Below are 21019 nucleotides of genomic sequence, written 5' to 3' on the forward strand. Positions count from 1 at the left end.
GGCATTTCTCCGGATTAGGTTTTACTCCTTCAGAAGATATTAAATGACCCAGATATTGTAGTTCTGGTCTTAAATATTCGCATTTGTCTGGTTGTAACTTTAATTGGACATCTCTAATTCTTTGTAATAAAATTTCGAGTTTTTCATTATGTTCTTCTAAAGAGCTTCCGTAAACTACAACATCGTCTAAATATACAAAACAAACTGTCCCTATCAAACCTCTCAAGGCTTGGTCCATCATTCTCTGAAATGTAGCAGGGGCATTTTTTAATCCGAATGGCATTCTTAAATATTCAAAATGCCCTTGATTCGTAGAAAATGCAGTTTTCTCTCGACTTTTTTCTTCTAACGGGATCTGATGAAATCCGCTTGCTAAATCAAACGCGGAAAAATATCGTGCTCGTCCTAATTGTTCGAGGATTTCTTCAATATTAGGAATCGGATAGGCATCTTGCCTAGTTAATTCGTTAAGCTTTCTAAAATCTATGACAATTCTCCACTTCCTTTTACCGCTTGCGTCGGTTTTTTTGGGTACCACCCAAAGTGGTGCGTTCCATGGTGACGAACTCTCTTGAATTATTTGTTTATCCAGCATCTCTTTTATTTGAGTTTCTACCTCAGTCTGGTGACAATGAGGATAGCGGTACTGTTTTTGATTTATTATCTTTTTATCTGTAGTCTCAATAGTATGGGAAGTTAAATTCGTACATGGTAATGGATCTCCCGGTAGCGCGAATACATCCGAAAATTTCGATATTATATTCCATATTGCTTGCTGTTCGTTAAGGGACGGTATGTGTTCGAGACGCGTATTTTGCCTTAAGATTTCTAACCTATCCTCACTTGTTTTCGCGTGATATACAGAACGTTTTTGTATCTTTCTCCCTCTGAAGATTATTGCGCGATTTTTAACGTCAACAAGTGCGTTTTCTTGTGCTAAAAATGGGCGTCCGAGGATTCCATCACTATCTAAAGGAAAATCATCTTTTACAACGATAAATATGTGAAAATTTCCGTTTATTTTTAATAATGCTTCGTGATTTGTAATAACGGGTTCTGGGTTTATTCCCGTGATTTCATTGCGTTTTTCTCGTAGTGGTAAAGACTTGGCTGCTGAATTTTTTATTATATTCACTGAGGCTCCGGTATCGGCCAAGAATCTTCGATAATCTCCTCCGATTCTAATTGTGAGTTCGGCTCCTGGGTTTGCTCTATCTCTTGCGAGGTAGATTCTATGCTGTCGGGCGGGGCCCGATCGAGGCCTGTTATGTAAAAATTTCGTTTCGGGCACTCGTTAGCGAGATGTTGCGTACTCCCGCATTTGAAACATTTAATCTGATTGTGCAAATTCTTCGGGGTCTGTTGTGTATTTGGTATGTTAAAATTCCGCGGTGGTAAATGCTTTTTAGCTTTGTCTAAGAAAGGATTACGATTCATACCTGGGTTGTAATTCCTATTATTTTGTGGTATTGAATATCGGTTGGCTTGACTGTGAGCTAATTGCGACGCTTTTTCCTCTCGTTCTATATCTAATGCCATATTCTGTGCCTTTTTTAATATTTCAGGTCTACAAGCCCGTACTGCAATTCTTATATATTGATTTAGTCCGCAAATATATTTTGCTAGTCCTTGTTTGTCCTCGTCCGATAAGCTAATCTTTTTATGTGATGCTGATAAAGAAGAGTCGTTAATAATTGCTCTCCTTACGTCTAGATGGGCTGCTGTAAATCTTCTATTGTAAGCTAATACCGTGTCTCTTCCTTGTATACATTTATTCCTATCTATTCTACAGCTTGTAAGGGTTTTTATCTCCCCGAAATATAAGCGGAGAGTTTCAATAAATTCATCTATGGTGCGGATATCACACCCATCTAGCATACTTCTGGCTTCGCCAATTATTTTATTTGTCCGGACTAATTTAACGAATAGTTTTCTTTCATTTTCGGTAAGTATAGCTAATACACCTTTTATTTCTGAAATAAATCCTTCGACTGACGTAGTTTTTCCGTCGAATTCGTTTATAAAGTTCAAATGCTCCATTAGACTTCGAATATTACTGCCTCGACTATTAATACTAACGCCACTTTCTTCCTCGTCTTCCGTTATATTTTCCTTATCGTCTATATTATCTACCGATTCTATTTTCTGTTCCGGCAGAGCTGATTTCTTCGACATGCTTTTCATTTCTTTATCCATCGCGGTTATTTTACTCTGTAGCTGCATTAAAAGTTCACCCATCTGATTCATTCTTTCCGATACGATTTCGGAGAATTTTTGTATTTCTGCTACTTCCATACTCTTAGCCATTTTATATTTATTTATTAATTATTATTTTTTCAGTAATAATCTCTCAAATACTTAACTACTGACTCGTCAGTAGGGATATTAGACACGTCTATATCAGTATTTGGGTTAATAAAACTTGTACTTACTGTACAATTGATGCGTCGTTTGCTTTCTTAAGTGCCCTCGGGTTGACTTGCCGAACTTTATCTTCTTCAGGACCCTCAAGTCGCTGATTATTTCCTTTGGAAATCCCGTACCGCTGCCACCAAATTGTTACGCGGAAATGTTCACGTGAAGTTAAATTCGCGTTGATTTCCGGATAACGTAAGAATTCGGCCTATTGAATTCTTGTGATTGTATTAAAAACAAGGATTTCCAAGTTTTGGAAAGAATAACTTTTATTTACAACAGATTTACGTTCGGATACAAAACGACTCACAAGCGTAACGGCCAGGATAGAAGAGAGTTTCGGATGTCGAAGGAGCCCCTTTTAAGGGAAATCGGAACAAGGAAGGTTCTAGAAGAAAAGCGTTTTTTCATAAGTTAAGGGATTCTTATTGGTGTTCTCACGGTGCAGTGGGGGATTGTTTAAAATTCCAAATTTTATGTTCGGCGTGAAAAAGTAGAAACGGATGTTCCTTAAATTAGTATGCAGCGCAAGTGTAGGTTTTATCTACTAGCCCTAGCAGGTTTAGACAGGTTTTCCAAGGGATCAAGATAATACATCTAAGCAGGTATAGTTCACGTCGGGCCTAACAGATCAACTACCAGCAACTATTGAAGCGCCCCTCTAGTTACCCCCACCTCTCGCATCCCCACTTCTCACTTCTAGTGCGTACGCCCAGCTGGGCTAGTACAAAAGGACATTCCTTCATTCCATTACTGGACGCCTGTGAATATATATCTTAATCAAAAGAGTTAAGTTAAGGAACATAAGCGAAGCGAGCGAGGGGTGAGATCTTTTCATTATATACATTTCACATCTATGGTATTTTCCCGCGTGGTAACACCACCTGGTGGACCATCATTGTTATAATTAAATATCATCAAGGGTTTTTATGCCGCAAGGCTTTTCCCTAAAGAGCCAATAAAAAAGGCATTGTTTCTTTGATTGGCTCAATCACGTGTTTTATTTTACACTTTAACCTAACCCTTTATTCTCCACTTCATAGCATATACAAATTACCAGAAGACTCTTAGTTGAGGAATTTCGGCCATAACATCGTTGTTAGAATCTTTATTTAGATAAGAGTATATAGAGAATATTATTTTGTTTTTCAAAGAATAAGGACAAGATATTTTATAAATAATACCGGTCTAGAGAGATAGGGGGAGAGAGAGAGAGAGAGAGAGAGACAGGCAGACAGACAGACTGACAGACAGAGAAGTGTGGAAGGCTACGGAGTTGAGAGAGTATTTCTCGAAAAGATCTCTATTAGATCTCTCATTGCATTTTACCAGAACCTTCCTTTAGTCCAGCAGTATTTTCCATATGTTTTTCGTAGCATCATTATTTCGTCATTCCTAAAATGTTTGTTAGACAGCGCAAAAATATAGATTAAAACGGGAAATTGAAAACCATACTAACAAAAAAAATTTTATACCTGAGTTTCAAAAAAAGGATATTCTATATTTATTTATTTTACGACGAACTATATTTCTCTCGATAAATATCCTACGATTTTGGTGTCTATCTACGACTATCGCATTTAGCATTCCATTTTTATCGCTTAATTTTAAAAAATTGTACTTTTTATCAATTATTTTACCCAGAGACCATACCGGTGCACTTCGATATATATGGTAATAATATTATAATAAAAAATCCTACAATAATCTTACTCTTGAAACTGTGCATTCGTCTCATTCTCTCGAAACATAGTTTTTTTAAGGTTTCACTTCTAACACGTGTGATCTGCACACATGTTTTTTGAAGTATTATTTTTTTTGATTAAAAAAAAATAATGTATGCATTATTATCTGTACATTTTATGCAAATAAAAGTGAAAATCTTTTTATGTGTACATCTTCGACAAACATACTTTTGACATTTTTCACATATATTATTTGTTTTGTTGTTATAGCAAAGTCGTACTTGACAAATTTTGCGTTTGTTAAAATGGATTGCATTTGATGATGTTGTAGCTCTGTATTCGGTGTAAAGCTGTTCTGCTAATTAAAACAAGAACACTTTTCGTTGTATTTGTAATTCTGTCGTTTCTTTGTAAAGTATCCAACCATTTATAGCAGACAAATCTAAAATATTGAAAAATATTTGGAGGGGCCATCTATGAGAACTAGCTTTTGCTGTATGTTTTCTGGCCATTTGATCCGTCATATCAACTCCAAATTTTGTGCTTTTATAAAATTGAATAGAATCCGGTAACATTTTGTTATTACTTTTATCAATTTTCATTAATTTATGCTTAGAACTTAGAATAACTACTTCTTTATTTGGTTTGTTTTTATATATTGTAAAAATACAATTCTCTGATTTATATAGCAGAACAGAAAAACGAGACCTGTTATCCTTTGTTTGTTTGGCTGTTTTTTGTAGTTCTCTTTCGTTTCCTCTAATAGTTCCGATTAGAGTTGTTTTTTTTTTTTGGCAAATAATTTATTTTTGGCTAATTTTGACATGCTAGTGAAAAAGTTATCGGTTGAATATTTCTTCCACAGCTTGTATATGAGTCGATAAGTTTTAGAACAATGTGTTCACTAAGAAGCATTGACGGTGGACATTGTTCATATTTCCCCTAATAAGAAAAACCATTTAAAACATATTTGCTGCTGACATCTCTTGTAAGTCAGAATTTGATGGCAAATTTGTTGGATTTATTAGGCATATACTGTGTAAATCTGCACCTTGCTATTGAAGGAAATAATTGCTCTTGTCAACTGTTATATTTTGCCCTGGTTGATAGCAAGCTTGATTGTTTTCAATGAATTTATCCCATGTTTCCAAAACCTAGGCAAATTTATTTGTTTTGAAGGTGCCTACTTCTTTTAGCTCTTTTGTCAAAACGAATAAATCGTAGGATATGCTTGAACTTTTCTCTAGCCATAATGTTTCTAAAAAATTTGGGACCCCACTTTGCTGACCATAAATAACTCAATTTAATAATAAGGGTCATTTGTTTATTTTAAATTTTTCAAGCAGTCAAAATGACTGCTTTTGGGCAATATAGAAATAACACATACAAATAAACCGGAAATGTAGGAGGGGAGGAAATGACAAAGATTATTAATAAACGCATTTACATGTTGTATAAAAAGTCAACACAATTTAAAAAGTATTTATCTTTATATACATAATTTTGTTTCTAATTGAAACTAGAAAATAGTAAAAATTACTTGCTTGGACAATCTAGTTTTAATCAAAGAAAATTTTTTTAGTGAAAACTTATGTTTGGACGAAGCTATGTGTTATGATCAAATTCTTTTATTTAGAGTCCTCTGGTAATTAGTTGCTGGGGATGAGGAAGAAGGGATTAGAATAAAATTAATCAAACACGTGGTTGAGCCAAACAAAGAAACAATGCCTTTTTTATTGGCTCGTCAGGAAAGAGCCTTGCGGCATAAAAACCCAGGATGATATTTGATTATAACAATAAGAGTTAACAACGTGGTGTTGCCACGCGGGAAATACTGTCGATGTGAAATGTATGTAAGATTTATTGAATTAAAATAAGAAAAATGTTTATTATAATATAAGAAATACTTAAATATTAAGGTTTGAGATAAGAATCGGAAAGAAAAAGTAAGTAATAATAATTAGAAAACACAAAACACTCGTATAATACTGAATAGTTACACCGAATCAAGAAGGTGAAGATCGCCTTCTTCGCCGCGCTTATATATTCATTCACCACACCAATGGGCCCAATCACTTCCGTTAATCATTCTCGAAATCTCCAGACTATTCCCAACCGATCAAACAAAAGACTTCTTCCTTATTTCCGGTTCGGGAATATTCGAGAGATTTCACACACATACTTGTATTCTTACCGCTACACGTACTCACATTCATACTCATATCGCTGCATGCACTCACACTCATATTCATATTGTTACATGTTCTTACAAATCTTTCACGTTCATCAACTGTTTTCACGCACACCATACACTCGCACTCTTCGTCTTTCTCTCACCCTTACATGTATATAATGGAAAGATCTCAACTTTCGCTCGCTTCGCTTACGTTCCTTAACTAATTTAACTTAACTACTTTGATTTAGATATATATTCACAGGCGTCCAGTGATGGAATGAAAGAACGTCCTTTTGTACTGGCCCAGCAGGGCGTATGCGCTAGGGGTGCGAGAGATGGGGGTAACTATAAGAACGCTTCGATAGTTACTAGTATCGATGCTTGATATGAGTATCAATCTATAGTTCTAATCGATAGAATCGGACACGCGCGATTTAACTACATCTAATTACCGTACGATCAATTCAGATCGTACACTATGTACCTACATACGTATACGCCAGTGGAAAATGTGTTTCATGGAACAAGTGAATAACTTAGTTTAGTCACAAAAAAAGGAGAAAAAGCCATAAAAATCGAAAAACAGTATAATTTTATTGATTTATTTATTTTTTAAAGTACATTTAAAACGTTCATTAAACTAAATATAAAAAAACATCATTATTATTTTAAAAGAAATGAAATTAATCAAAATGAAAATATATATATTGAACAAAGAGAAAAATAATATGACTTGCATAATTTCCTTAAAATATTTTGTATTTATTTAATCATAGTTATAAAGATATTTTTCAAACTGACGTACTTCCTTTTCTTGTGGATCCTTTTCTTCAGATCGTTGCTAAATTATTTTAAACACAATCATGATTAATAAGATGTAAAGCTTATATGTAATAAAAATATTTAAAATAATAGGTACTATCACGCAATAGCTAATCGAAACAAAAAGTAAATAAAATTTATATCATAAAAATCAAATAAATTACCTCTTTTTCGGTCCCCCTAACGAGAATATTTTTCTCGTTGCCATCTACGGAATTATCTTTTATTAAATGGCGAACAGCGATTACTGAAGAGTCTGTGCATAGTATAGAGTTTAGTCGTTTTAAAAGTAATGACATTTTTATGTAATATACATTTTTTAATTTTTCGTCAGCTACTGCATTTTCTAAAAGATTAGGCAATAAAATAAATAAACCATGATGCGAAGATTTTTTTCTTTTTTTGCATAATTTTTCAATATTAGTGTCTCTTAATCCATCTCCGTCTAAGTCGAACGAAGAGAAAATAAAGAATTTTACATTAGATAGACAGAGCTTTCTGCTATATTCATCTAGTATTTTAGTAACTTTGAAATACTTTAACGAAGAAATTGAAGAATCAATCTTCGTTCTTTGTAGATCAAATATACCATCTAGTGGACCTATAGTTAAAACTTCTTTGAATAATTTCTCAATACATGTGACATTGCTCAAGTCATCTTCATGTCGGACAATGACCGTTACTCCATTTTCGCGCCATTTAAGGACCGCACATTCGTGACCCTGTGTAGACATATCAGAAGCAATGATGAATTTTTTAACTCCTTGTTCGATCATCCATTCAATCAGTACTTTGCCAAAGATATTGAAACCATCGATGACAAGGTAATATTTATCGCTATGGAACCAAAATTGAGGAATGAAATTGGAAAGTGTTTTATATTCTTGCAATTTGACTAAAACCTGCAAAAAAATACATTTGTAATATAATTGTCAAAAAATATTATAAAATATTATTAGATAAACAGTATAAATAATTATTTACTTTTCCATAACGTTCACAAGCATCAATGCTTCTTTCTTCCGTTGCTCCTTGAAGAAAATGTCTTCGTGATATAATTTGTTTTAAGCTGCCCATTTTAAGAGCTGTTCTCATCAGATCTGCTGCTTCTCTTTTAATTTTCGTTGGCAACTTAATAAGGTCTTGTAAACAGTAGCCGTATATACTTATGCTCCTATTAAAATTATATAGTGGTATCGGATAGTAACTAGGCCCTTTATAATCATAAGTCATAACCAAATGTTTTAAATCTTTAACAATGTCTAAACAATTTTCCATATCGTCTAAGACGGAATAGTTTGCTACTACAAAATCAAAACCTTTGCCTTTTGTAATATTTAGAATATAACTTTTATAATTTTTAACATTTATAATATGAGTCTGTGGTAAGCTTGGTCGTATTGTCTCGATCACTCGTTTTTCTGCTTCCGTTTCATAAGTAGTGTAAACATCAAAATTATATAATAAAGATAAATTTATAAGAGCCTGTCCTATGTCACTAGCACCAAAATGTATTAATACAGTTTTAATAGTTTCAAACTTTCCTTTATCTGAATGTAAAATAATAAAAGCTGCTAAATAAGCTTGGGGAATCGTTGCAGCATCTTCAAAGCTTAACGTTTCTGGAATAATCCAAGTTAAATCTGGATCTGGTAAAATTTCATTGCTTATAGTTAAATTATTAACAAGCCCCATTACTCTACGACCTTTTTCATCTCTTCCTGAATATTCAGTAAGAAATATTTGTGATTCTAAGCTGACGTCACTATTTAAATAGTACTCGTAAACATTCAAGTCGAATGCTGCAAACTCTACTTCTACGACACTTTCATTTTTTTTTCTAAACAGTGGTAGGTCTTCCGTCCATTCTAAAGAAATTGGTTTATTTATTTGTGCTTTCCAACGCAAAGAAGAAGTAGACTTCACTGACAATGGCATCCATCTGTATGTGCCCCATTCCCCATTTGGTGCTAAGACGTTTTCACGAAGATTAAGCTTTACTTGTGATTCATAGAATTTATTTTGAAGTGAGAATTTTGGTGCTTTTTCATCTTGTAAGTCAAAAATTTGAAGTTTCTTATATCCCGGTTCTCGTTTTATATCTCGAAGTATCTCAAATATATCATTATCGATAATAGTGTTTACCACAAATATAATATTGTCATATTTTGAGTCTCGCAAACAGATCTTTAATTGATCTAGACAGTTTTCTTGGTTACTCAAAACAATCGTTTTTCTTAAATTTCTTTCTTTACGTAAAAGCAGAACAATACGACAAAGAGAAATGTTGATCTTTAAGATGACATTTAATCCAACACTTGCTAATGCAGAAATCACATTATCTTTCTCTTCTGTTTCCATGGTTGTCAATAAAAATGATTCTTTATCGAGAGTACTAATAAATTTTCTTACATCCTTAAAGTGCGCATTATTTATAATCGTCAAAATAAAATCCTCATTCATTGTCTGGTTAAGGAGCTCTCTGTTAATTAATTTTATATTCAGGTTTTTCCTCGTCCTTTGTATGATATTCTCGAGAAACTCCAAAATGTTTTCATTTTTGTTTTTTGAGTCCTTTATTACCAATATCTTTTTGATATTTTTTTTGCTAATATTTGTGGAAATTAATCCTATTACTACGTTTAATACGTCGTCAATATTCAACTCTGTTTTATCTACATTCTGGATAAATTGAAGTTCATCCGTTATAATTTCCCAATGACTGTTTTCAAATATTATTTCCTGAAATTGAATCCCAATCATCTCAATTCCGGGGCAAGCTATCACATTTATGTGTTTGTCGAATCTCATAGATAGCTCTGTGAAAACAAATTATTATATACTATATAATTTATTAAACTATGATATATGTCGTGTTTTTTTGTGGAGGAACTTACCAAAGAAATATTTAAATAATTGTTTAAGAAAATGTATTTAAATAATGTAACAATTAGAATTTACGAAAATATATAATGCAGAAATTACTTGAATATTTCTTAAAAAATAATTAAAGATCTTGAATTCTTTCCTAATAATGACTTTTGTTTTAATAAATTGTTTATTATTTCACAATTATAACTGTTAGTACTAAAACGTTAAGAAAAGACTGCCGATTATTGCGAATAATTAAATAACTGTAAATAATTTAATATCAAAGCAAAATTCAATAAATAATATAAATTTTAATTTTTTGTTCTTTAATTATAAATAAATGAAAATTAAATTCATTTCGTTTTACTCCTAATATGATCATAAAGTAGTATAAATACATTTTAATTTTGATTTATCTGTTAGAGAATTTGAAGAGTTTTATACACAACTCTTGGTCTATATTTCATCTTAATAACGACGAAAAAGTTAATATAAACATTCAAATGCTTACCATTATTTTCTTTCATTTTGTCGGTTAATTGTGCTGTGTCGATGACGAGTTTTTCTATCCTACTCGGTATCAACATATTTTTGTTCCTACTGCTGATAATATGCACTTGAATTAATCCTTCTAGTAATAACATCCAATCACTGCTCCATTTAAACGTACCATTGGTACACGATGTTGAAAGTCTGCTAATAATATTATAAGATTCTTCGTACTGGTAACCACGTAAAAGAAGATTTGAATAAATATCTTCTTCGTTTAAAAATTCTGATTCCTTTTTCAATAAAATAATTTCAGGAATAACTTTTTTCTCAGTTTCTGCTACTCGTATAGTTCCAGAAGCTAACATGATTCCTTCTTTACATTTAACTTCAAATTTTCCTGAGCCTAAAAATTTACATTTTTTTAACATAGTTACGAAATATTATATTTTGGTGATTAAAAATTTTTACCTTTAAATATCATAATAATTAAATGTATTTTGTTATCTTTGGGTACTGTTAGTAATTTATTGTGATTTTTAATATTTTCCAGAATAAAAGAATTGTCATGCTTGTGCGGATTTAAATTTAAGTAAACATTTAAAACTAATTTCGAATAGACAGCTAAAGAAATAGTAACTTTATCGTTCATTTTAAAGTTTCGTAAAAATTTGTATTTATCTGATTCCAGATCTATCAGTTCTTCGGTTTGTTGAATTTCATACGTGTTATCAGCTTCTACGTTCCTGTCCAACATATGAAATAGTAGTTTATACAATTTATTTTAGAAAAAAGTCTATTTTATACTTACCAATCAGAACTATGTTCCCATCGGAAGAGTGAAGAAATCGACGGCGTTCCTATAGAAACGGGATAGGAAATTCTCGGATAGAGCTTCCCTGGCTTAATAGGTAACCCAAGATTATAAAGCTTTCCTAATGTTGATAATAATAAGATTGAATTATCTTTATTACCCCGTCTTGTTAATGTTAAATTAATGCAGTTTTTTTGTAACGATTTGTTCAAAATTGCCTGATGAATAAAATGTAATAAGTTACACAGTTATAACAACATAAAATAAATATTTTATTCTAAATAATAAACCTGTAGCAGTCCATGCGGTGAAATTTCAATGGTTATAGCATTCTTTGGAATCGTTTTTATTACTTCTTCGAATAAAACAGGAGAAAGAAGATTATTTGTATGATATTCAGGTGAAGAAACTTGAGCTTTCATTGAAAGCCATTCGTTTTGCGGAATAGACGTGCATATCCAACGAGAACTGCGTTCTTTTGGAAAAGGAATGACTTTTTTTAGATAATCCAACAACTTTGGACCAGCTGGAGAAATGTAACGACTATGATATGCAATATTATTAGTTGGAACGGTTTTAGCAAATATTCCTTTATTCTAAAAATGAAAAATTATGACTATATTAATAAAACTTCATTATTAAGACTGTCTATTAAAAAATCTACTTAAAATCTGCTAAGAATTACCTGTAATTCTTTTACAAAAACATTTATTGATTCGGTTGGTCCACTTATTGTAGAGCTTTCTGGTCCATTATGACATGCAACGTCAATGTCTTCAGGGCAAATATCTCGAATTTTTTGGTAGCCAAGACCAACTGCAGCCATCGTTCCGTGTATTAAGTCACTTTCTACAGAAGCCAAACCTCGAGAGAGAGCACTTAAAATCATTTCTTCAGCAGAAAAGCAACCATCTGCGTAAGAACAACCAAGCTCACCAACAGAATGCCCGATCATGTAATTCGGTTTAACGCCAACAGCATATAAAATATCCACTAGACCAATCTGTGTAACAATCACGAGAAATTATTTATACAAAGATAAGAAGAAATAAAAAATATTAAAGTGTAAATATTAAATATATTATTACTTGTATTGCCGCTATTCCTAAAAAGCAATTTATAATATTATCGTATATAGTTGGATCTTTGTCACATATAATATGCATAATATCATAACCTCGAGGTCTTAAAACATTATCACACCTTTTTATTGCTTCAGCAAAGATTGGTATCTTCATCAGTGATTCACCTAAAAAAGATTTATTATGATATTTGATAGTTATCAAATAACATTTTTTTAATTATTTATATGTAAAATTTGTAGTACCCATTCCCGTCCATTGTGATCCCATCCCCGAAAAAACAAACCATATCTGTCGAGATTGAGGTGACAAATTGTCATTAATCATCTCTATCGATTGTTCTGAGTTAGTTACTTCAGATTCTGGAATTACTGTATATCCAGAATACAATGATTGAGGAAATGGTTTCTCAGTAATATCATTAATTAATTGAGCAAATTCATCATCTCCTCTGTTCGAATTCAACTAAACACGTATACCATATTATTAACAATCATTTTGTATAATTAGTTTTGTCGTAAAATAAATATCTTACGGTATTGAAGATCGATGTCATCATTTCTTGAGTTCGACAAGAAGCTACAAAAAGCCGTGGCATATTATTTTGTGAAAGCTTTCTACCCAGCTTCTCTTTTGAATGACGTTTCAAGATAATGTGCGAGAAGGAACCATTTAATGCAGCTGTGTTAACTGCAGCGTAACAATCCGTCCAAATTGTTGGTTTTGTAACGACTTTTACGCGTCCCTCCTGAAGACATTGAGCTTCTTCCGGAGGCTCGGAATAATGAAGATTCGGTGGTATAACTCCGGTCTCCATAGCAATTAGTACCTAGAAATTACAAAGAGAATATAATGTAGAATATGAAAATAAATCTGTATTGTGTTACATTTAATTTTGTCTTTTCAGTTATTTTACCTTGATTATCGAATTTAATGTATTATTATTAAATGTATAACCAATGTTTGATTTAATTGATCCTATTAAGAGAGGATTAGAATAACTTCGATCTTGACCATAAACAAGATCTATCGCATTTAATTCTTCTAGATCCATTGATCTGATTGCTGTACCATCGGCCTCGATGTAATTTACATCGCTAGGTCTTAAACCGCATTGTTTTAATGTCTGTTTCATTATTTGAGCTTGAAATTCAGCTGTAGAAAATAAACAAGTTTTTCTTGAAATTGCTGGAGTGTAACTAACACAAATATTAACGACCTCAGCATATACTCGCTTTGCATCTTTAGCTCTTTGTAAGAAAATAGTTCCTACTGACTCGCTTCTTAAGAATCCAGAAGCATTTTTGTCGAAAGACCTGTTTAGCCCGTCGGATGACAACAAACCTAAATCACGAAATTTATACAACCCAAAATTATTTATAAATTAGGAAAATATTCATTTGATTATGTAGAAATTTTCATTATTATTTATATGATCAAATTACAAGAAACAGTTGCCTTTTTTTTCTTTATATGTAAGTACTGGAAGTAATTATTCTTTACATACTCATATTTTACCTAATTCAAAGAGTTGAGAGGATGTTTTAGAAAGTAAACTTAAGGCTCCACCACACACAATCGCATTATCGCAATCTCCAGCTTTAATAGCTTGGTAAGCTTTTTGAATTGCTAATGCACTTGATGTGCAATTTGAATCAATACTACAGCTTGATCCAATTAGACTCATAACAAATGAGATCCGGTTTGCTAGCATTCCACGGCAATACCCCGTTAAAGTATATCCATCTTTCTATTATGAAAATAAAACGAACTATAGATACAGTTTTTTCAATAATTTTTAGAATCAATTAGATGAATCTATTAACTTACCTTTCCTAGAGCTCTCATAAGATAACTATCTGACTCATATAAACTCAATACCCCGTAAACATTGGTTTTCTTGTCGCGTAGCTCTGCAGGATTTATTCCAGCATCAATAATTGCTTCAAAAGTAGTTTCAATTGCAATTCTAAATTCTGGCGCCATATTTTTTGACTGGAATGTACTAATTCCAAAAAAGAAGTTGTCAAATTTCGTTAAGTCAGAAATTATTCCCAAACGAGATGGTATTTTGGAAATAGGATCTAGAATAATTATATATCAAAACAATAAATAAAGTACTTCAATATGATTGTTGAGAACAATAAATTTTTTTTTTGTAGGCAACAAGGCACACTCATACACAGGCATACATAGGTAATTAGACAGGCTGACATAAAGAACAATAAAAGCGACTCTTTCTATTTGTCGGATTTTCTTGAAGACGTTAGGAGGAAGTGAGAGACGGACAAAGTATCTGTACAGCTTTATAAATAATCGCCGACTAATGCAAAACGTTTTTCAAACATCTTCTATCAAAGCATTTTACATGAATTTTCGAACAGTAAAATATTTTCGTGTAAAAACTAATTTAACTTATTCTTACCTAATTTCCATCTTTTATGATCTATAGTCGAGCAATCCTTTCCACTTATTAAATTCGCTATTAATTCATTAATATTTTCACTTTTCGGAAATCTTCCAGATATTCCAGAAATAACCACTTCTTCTTTGCCTTCTAAATTCATACTTGCTAAATGTATCTATATAGAAGCTACAATCAAATACGATTTTACTTATCAACTAAAGCTATTAATTGTTGCTGCTGTTTATATAGCCTTCGGCATAGGTCTAATTAAAACTGATATTTGTACCATTCGTTTTAAAAATTTAAATATCTTACGCGTAGAAAGCATTGTCATTTTATTTAAGTGAAAACAAACGCGATTTCGAGGCATGGGAGCGGTGTGCGTCGAGGCAAGGGAGTGGTGTGCGTCACGGCAAGACAGTGGTGGACGGTGAGGCAACGGAGCGACGGGTGGCTTTGAAACGGCCACGATATTTAGTAAGAAGAGAAAAAGAGACAATCATATAGGATTAAGCCTGCAAGAGAATGAGATAGAATATAGCTATGTAGTTTTTCCTATTCTCGGTCTCCATACTACAAAGCGTGGACACGTATTCTTTCGATACTCGAAATGTTTGTAGGTAGGAACGATAGAAGGGTAGAAGGAATAAACAGAGATAAGCACGTAGGTATGTGACAAAAGTATAAGGTCCAAAGGAACCGACGGTCGAAATAAAGCTAGAGGGTGCTTGGTCTGCTTTTATTTTACCAAACGTGTCATTTCTTTACTATTTAAAAATGTTTCTATTTTATTGAAAAATTAGTATTAAATTCTTTATTTCGCAAATATTATAATAAATAAAAATGAAGTACATAGAATGTATAATAATTGTATTGTCTGAAATATTAAAAAAAAAAAAAAAGCATTACCAGATACATCAGAGAAAAAAATTAAACAACATTGTAGAATATTTTTCTTATAAATATTCAAAGACATGTTTTTTAATTATAATTTTGTCTATTTAGAAAATTTTTAATAATTTTTAATAAAATAGAAAAGTTTGTAAATAGAAGAAACTAGACACGTGACAAAAACAAATAAACCCTAAATACTTTATATTTCCAATAAGAATATAATAATATAACTTATTTTACAAATATGGAAAAAAAAATATAAAAAATAAATTTTTAAAAAAATTTTTAATATTTTGAAATAAAACAACGAAAATAGAAATAGATTTTAAAATCGTTGTAATTCAAAACCCGATGAAACGAAAAAAATATGACCACAATTGTTCCCTTTTTTAACAGCATTTACAGTTATTAGTTGCAACACAAAAAGAAATACTTGTGTATGCTAACCTATGATAAAGATATCTCACATTCACAGAAAGTGTGAAAAGTGTAAGAGAAAAAAATTCATCTACCTGAGTTTAAAAAAAAAAATATATTATATTTACTTGGATTAGAGGACGACGTATCTTTCTGTCGACAAATATTCTACAATTTTCGTCTCTATCTATGGCTATCGCATTCAGCATTCCATCTTGATGGATAGAATTTTGAAAATATTAGTTTTTGTCAGCTTCCTACACCCCAAGGTCGGTTCCTTATAATGAGAAAAGAATTATAAAAAACAGGGAAGGTCTGTTGAAATTCGATCTACATTTATTTTCTTTATTATCGATGCGATAATATTCATGCCTATAGTTTCTTTCTACAACTTGTCATATCTTTTTTATTTAAAAATGTTTGTATTTTATTGAAAAATTAGTATTAAATTCTTTATTTCGCAAATATTATAATAAATAATTATGAAGTACTTAGAATATATAATAATTGTATTGTTTGAAATATTTGAAAAAAAAAAGGACTACCAGATACATCAAAGAAAAACAATTAGAGAATACTGTGTAATAAATGAGGAGCAGCTGACAAATTCCATTCAAAATCAAGTAAATTACAGTTATATTTTTATTTTGCTTCTTTATAAAATATATTTGATGCATAAAGACAAAATATGTCTATTCAATTTGATTTTTATATGTTTTTATGAAAAATATCCAATGAGATGTACTGACCCATGCATATATGAAAATTATATTATAAATTGTGATATTTGCATATTTAAGAAACTTATACTAATTTTTCAATAAAATAAAAACATTTTTAAGATGTTGAACGCCCAGCGTGAATCGGTGAAGTTTACCACGGGTCCCAAATTCGAGACTCGTAGTGTACACAGTTCGATAAGCTGAGAGAGCGATACGATTCAATGCATTCTTTTAGATTTTTCGTTGTTCAGATCTTTATTTAGAGGAGAGTATTTAGAAAGATAAGTTTGTGGTCCAAAGAATAAGGACGAGATATGTTATAAATAATAAAGGTCTTGAGGTGTGGTAGGCTACAGAGGTGAAAAAACATTTCTAGAGAATATCTCTATTAGATCTTTCATTGTATTTTACCAGAACCTTCATTGTGTCCAGCAGTTCTTTCCATATGTTTTTTGTAATGTCTTTATTTCGTCTATCCTAAAATGTTTGTTAGCAACGCAAGAATGTAGATGAAAACGGGAAATTGAAAACCATACTAACAAAAAAAAATTTTATACCTGAGTTTCAAAAAAAGGATTATTTATTTCTACCTAATTTCTGACGAATTATATTTCCATTGATAAACATCCTACCATTTTGGTGACTATTTATAACTATCGCATTCAGCATTCCATTTTTATTCCTTAAATTTGGAAAAGTGTACTTTTTATCGACTATTCCACTCACTAATCATACCGGTGACCTTTATTATATATGGTAATAATATTATAATAAATAAATCTTACAATTATCTTATTCTTGAAACTGTGCATTCGTCTGATTCTAGAATACTAGAAACTTAATTTTTTAAGGTTTTACTTCTAACACGTGTGATCTGCACACATGATTTTTTTTTTCACCAAACGTGTCATTTTTTCCTATTTAAAAATGATTTTATTATTTTGAAAAATTTTTAATTATTTCTTTATTTCGCAAATATTATAATTTTTAATTACAAAATATATAGAATATAATAATTGTATTGTCAGCAATATTTTACAAAAAAAAAAAAAATTATTACGAGATACATCAGAGAAAAAACATTAAACAACACTGTAGAATATATTTTTTATAAAAATCTAAAGACTTGGTTTTTAATTATTTTATTATAATGTTAGCGTATTTAAGAAATTTATACTAATTTTTCAATAAAATGGAAAAGTTTTTAAATAAAAGAAACTAGATACGCCCGTAACACAAACAAATAAACCTTATTTTGTGTTATATTTCCAATAAATATACAATAATGTAATTTATATTAAAAATATAAAAAAAAAATTCTTTAAATTGAAAAATATGTAAATAATAAAATTAAAAATGAAAAATTGATTTTAAAATCGTTGTAATTCCAAATTCGATGAATGGAAAAAAAATACGACCACAATCTTTCCCCTCTTTTTACAGCATCCAAAGGTATTAGTTGAAACACAAGAAGAAATACTTATTTGTGCTAATCTATAAAGATATCTCTAATTCACAGAAAGATTATCATCTACCTGAGTTACAAAGAAGGATATATTATATTTACTTAGGTTTGGACGGCTTATCTTTCCGTCGACAAGCAATCTACCATTTCTTTTTCTATCTATGGCTATCGCATATATTCGGCAATCTTTCTTAATTGATACAATTTGAAAGTGATAGTTTTTTTAAGCTACCCCCACCCCAAGATCATACCATCGCCTTTTGATATATGTATATGGTAATAATATTATAATAAATAAATCTTAAACAATTATCTTTCTCTTAAAACTGTGCATTTGTCTCATTCTTTTGAAACTTTGTTTTTCCAAGGTTTCACTTCTAACACGTGTGATCTACACACACGATTATTTTTTTATTTTAAAGATATCTTTCCCAACGATTTTGATGACCTGTGACTTCCGATTGTTTTTTTTCTAAATATATCATGTTTTTATACAGTGTAAAGGTTAAACAATTGAAAGTGCTTCCTTTTTTTAAATTCAAATATATGTAAAGGCTGTTAAGTAGGAGTATTTCGGAAAGGTCATATAAATTTGTAAAAAGGACAAGAAAATCAATATATTGCTATGTAGTTATTTCAAAAATACTTATCATACATTTTTAATGCCTTATCAAAGCTTGTACATATTACAATAAAATAAAAATGTATAATATAGAAAACCGTTTAATAACATTTATTATAAATTCAATTCATAATTAATATTTTTATTGCTATTTTCATTTATCTAATAGGAATACTTTATTTAGTAAAAATATCTCCCGTTTTAAGTATTGCACTTCTAATTAGAATTAAATTAGTATATAAGAACAATGAAGCTCTATTAATATCCGATAGAATAACAACATAATAAAATCTAGTTTATAAAAAAATAAAGAATGATCTAGATCAACTTTACTATGAAGCTATTTTACTAAACATATGCTTGATGTAACCGCACGAATAAATTAATTTAAAATATTTACTCGTGCGATTTGGTCTAGCAATTTAAAAACTTTTACGCAAGACGCATTGTCGATGTAGTCTTATATAGAAAATGTCTTTCTTAGGCCTTGCAATGACATTGGGAATTTCCATTGTTCTTTTTTAAAAATAAAAAATGTTTACATACGATGTATTACGTAAACGATTAAAGACACATTTTATTCTTTTAAATTCACAAACCACTAAGCACTGCTAGTTAGGAACATTTTTTCAAGGTCCTATAACTCTGTAAAACCGATGCAAAAAAACAACAAATTTTCACACAATAAGATTCATTGAATATTACTTATTGTAAATTTTTAATACTTTAACCACATTTCTATATATTAAAGTTTTCAACGCAAAATAAATTTTCAAAATTCTATTGTAATTAAAAAACAAAATACAATACTGATTTCTTTTTTATCTGCTACGTTCGACATTTTAATCTTTGAAAGAATTAGTCAGGTAACTTAATAAATTTTTATACCTTAATCTAAGGGACTGAAATATAAACATTTTTTAGCGTAACGCGTATCGACATAAAGTCGTATCCTATAGATCGCTGGATCGAGTCTCATCAGGTTACTTCTTATTTTTGAAGTGACAACTTCTTTAAAATGGAGATGATTTAAAAAATTGCAACGTGGCGCGACGTAACCCGGCGATGGGGTACAGCGTATCGTGGCAATCCAGTGCAGCAATGAAACGGATACGACGGTACTAAGTAAGAAAAGAAAAAAAGACAAACATATAGAATTGATACTGCGAAAGAATCGGATAGAATATAGCTGTATAGTTTTTCCTATTCTTAATCTCCTCTTTGTACGCTGCTTCGTAGACCCCACTCCTGGCTACTAAACGTTGTATATGTGTGTGTGTTTGCATGAGACTGCAATTACGAAGCTTAGGCATACATTATCTCAATACATGCCTTTAAAAATACGAGTTGGCTCTTCGACAATCAACTAGAATCACAAGCAAAGCTTTTTAATAGTATTATAAACGACAATAGCATAAAAAAATTTAAGATCTCTTAGCACAGGATGATAATTTGTAAATATTATTAATAACTAGATAAGGAAAACGAAATTTTATTATTGCAAATAAAAAATCCCGCCAGTGTTCCCGACGCTTAGCTTGACCCTTCAATTCGCGGTCTCGTAGACTTTATTTCTCTAAGATAACTCCTAATAATGTCCTCCCATCTATGTCTCGGTCTATCTACTTGTCTTTCCCTGTTCGGTACCGATCAGTATTTTATGCACTGTTCGATCCTAACACATGAGGTTGTGAACAGGGGGCCACGGGACCAGCCCATCTTAATTGGCTTGTTTTTACGACATTAATGGTGTCAGGTTTATTGTACATTCGGTGTACTTCTACGTTTTACGGTTTCTTCTATAATATATAACAATATATACAACAACAAACATATACAAATGCTAATAAAAAAAAAAATTCTTATAAGGTTTCTAGTCATTTAAAACATTTCATTTTCAACTTATTTAAACTCTATTATGTATCTTTTTTACATATAAAAATAGAAAAAAAAAATTTACCTCCCAAAATTCGAACCCTAAAAGACTCGGCCCACTATTGGAACGAATCGCCGAATCGTTGTCATTATCCTAAACCTATTATATACCATTGCTTACTTCAGAAGTAAATTTAAACACTAGATAGCCTCATAAGCATTTTTAATGGCAAATATCTCAAAAATTATTGAGTAGTGGCTCC

At 31.0% G+C, this 21019-nt stretch overlaps 1 protein-coding gene across 1 annotated transcript; it reads right to left on the reverse strand.

The window, feature by feature from the left end:
* Positions 1–6864: 6864 nt before the first annotated feature.
* Positions 6865–15130, reverse strand: LOC149033801 (fatty acid synthase-like). The gene is made up of 15 exons (XM_089171685.1): positions 14780–15130; positions 14185–14438; positions 13873–14104; positions 13271–13698; positions 12890–13183; positions 12600–12819; positions 12361–12521; positions 11958–12275; positions 11563–11868; positions 11270–11490; positions 10930–11204; positions 10481–10864; positions 8083–9917; positions 7263–8000; positions 6865–7117 (listed from the first exon to the last, which is right to left on the reverse strand). The coding sequence occupies exons 1-15, from the start codon at positions 14919–14921 to the stop codon at positions 7043–7045; spliced, it is 5883 nt and encodes a 1960-aa protein (XP_089027811.1). The 5' UTR covers positions 14922–15130; the 3' UTR covers positions 6865–7042.
* Between the last annotated feature and the right edge of the window lie 5889 nt (positions 15131–21019).

The sequence above is a fragment of the Polistes dominula genome, unplaced genomic scaffold (genome assembly GCF_049000335.1).
Source record: "Polistes dominula isolate Pdom_NZ unplaced genomic scaffold, Pdom_raw_medaka contig_286, whole genome shotgun sequence".
Lineage (NCBI taxonomy): Eukaryota > Metazoa > Arthropoda > Insecta > Hymenoptera > Vespidae > Polistes > Polistes dominula.

Bases quoted from the DNA above. Each gene is read 5' to 3' on its own strand.
- LOC149033801 (XM_089171685.1), bottom strand. From the start codon at position 14,921: ATGAATTTAGAAGGCAAAGAAGAAGTGGTTATTTCTGGAATATCTGGA. The intron at 12,820-12,889 runs GTAAGATATTTA...ATACGTGTTTAG, and splicing joins TGACATCGATCTTCAATACC to TTGAATTCGAACAGAGGAGA. The intron at 10,865-10,929 runs GTAAAAATTTTT...GTAAATTTTTAG, and splicing joins AATTATTATGATATTTAAAG to GCTCAGGAAAATTTGAAGTT.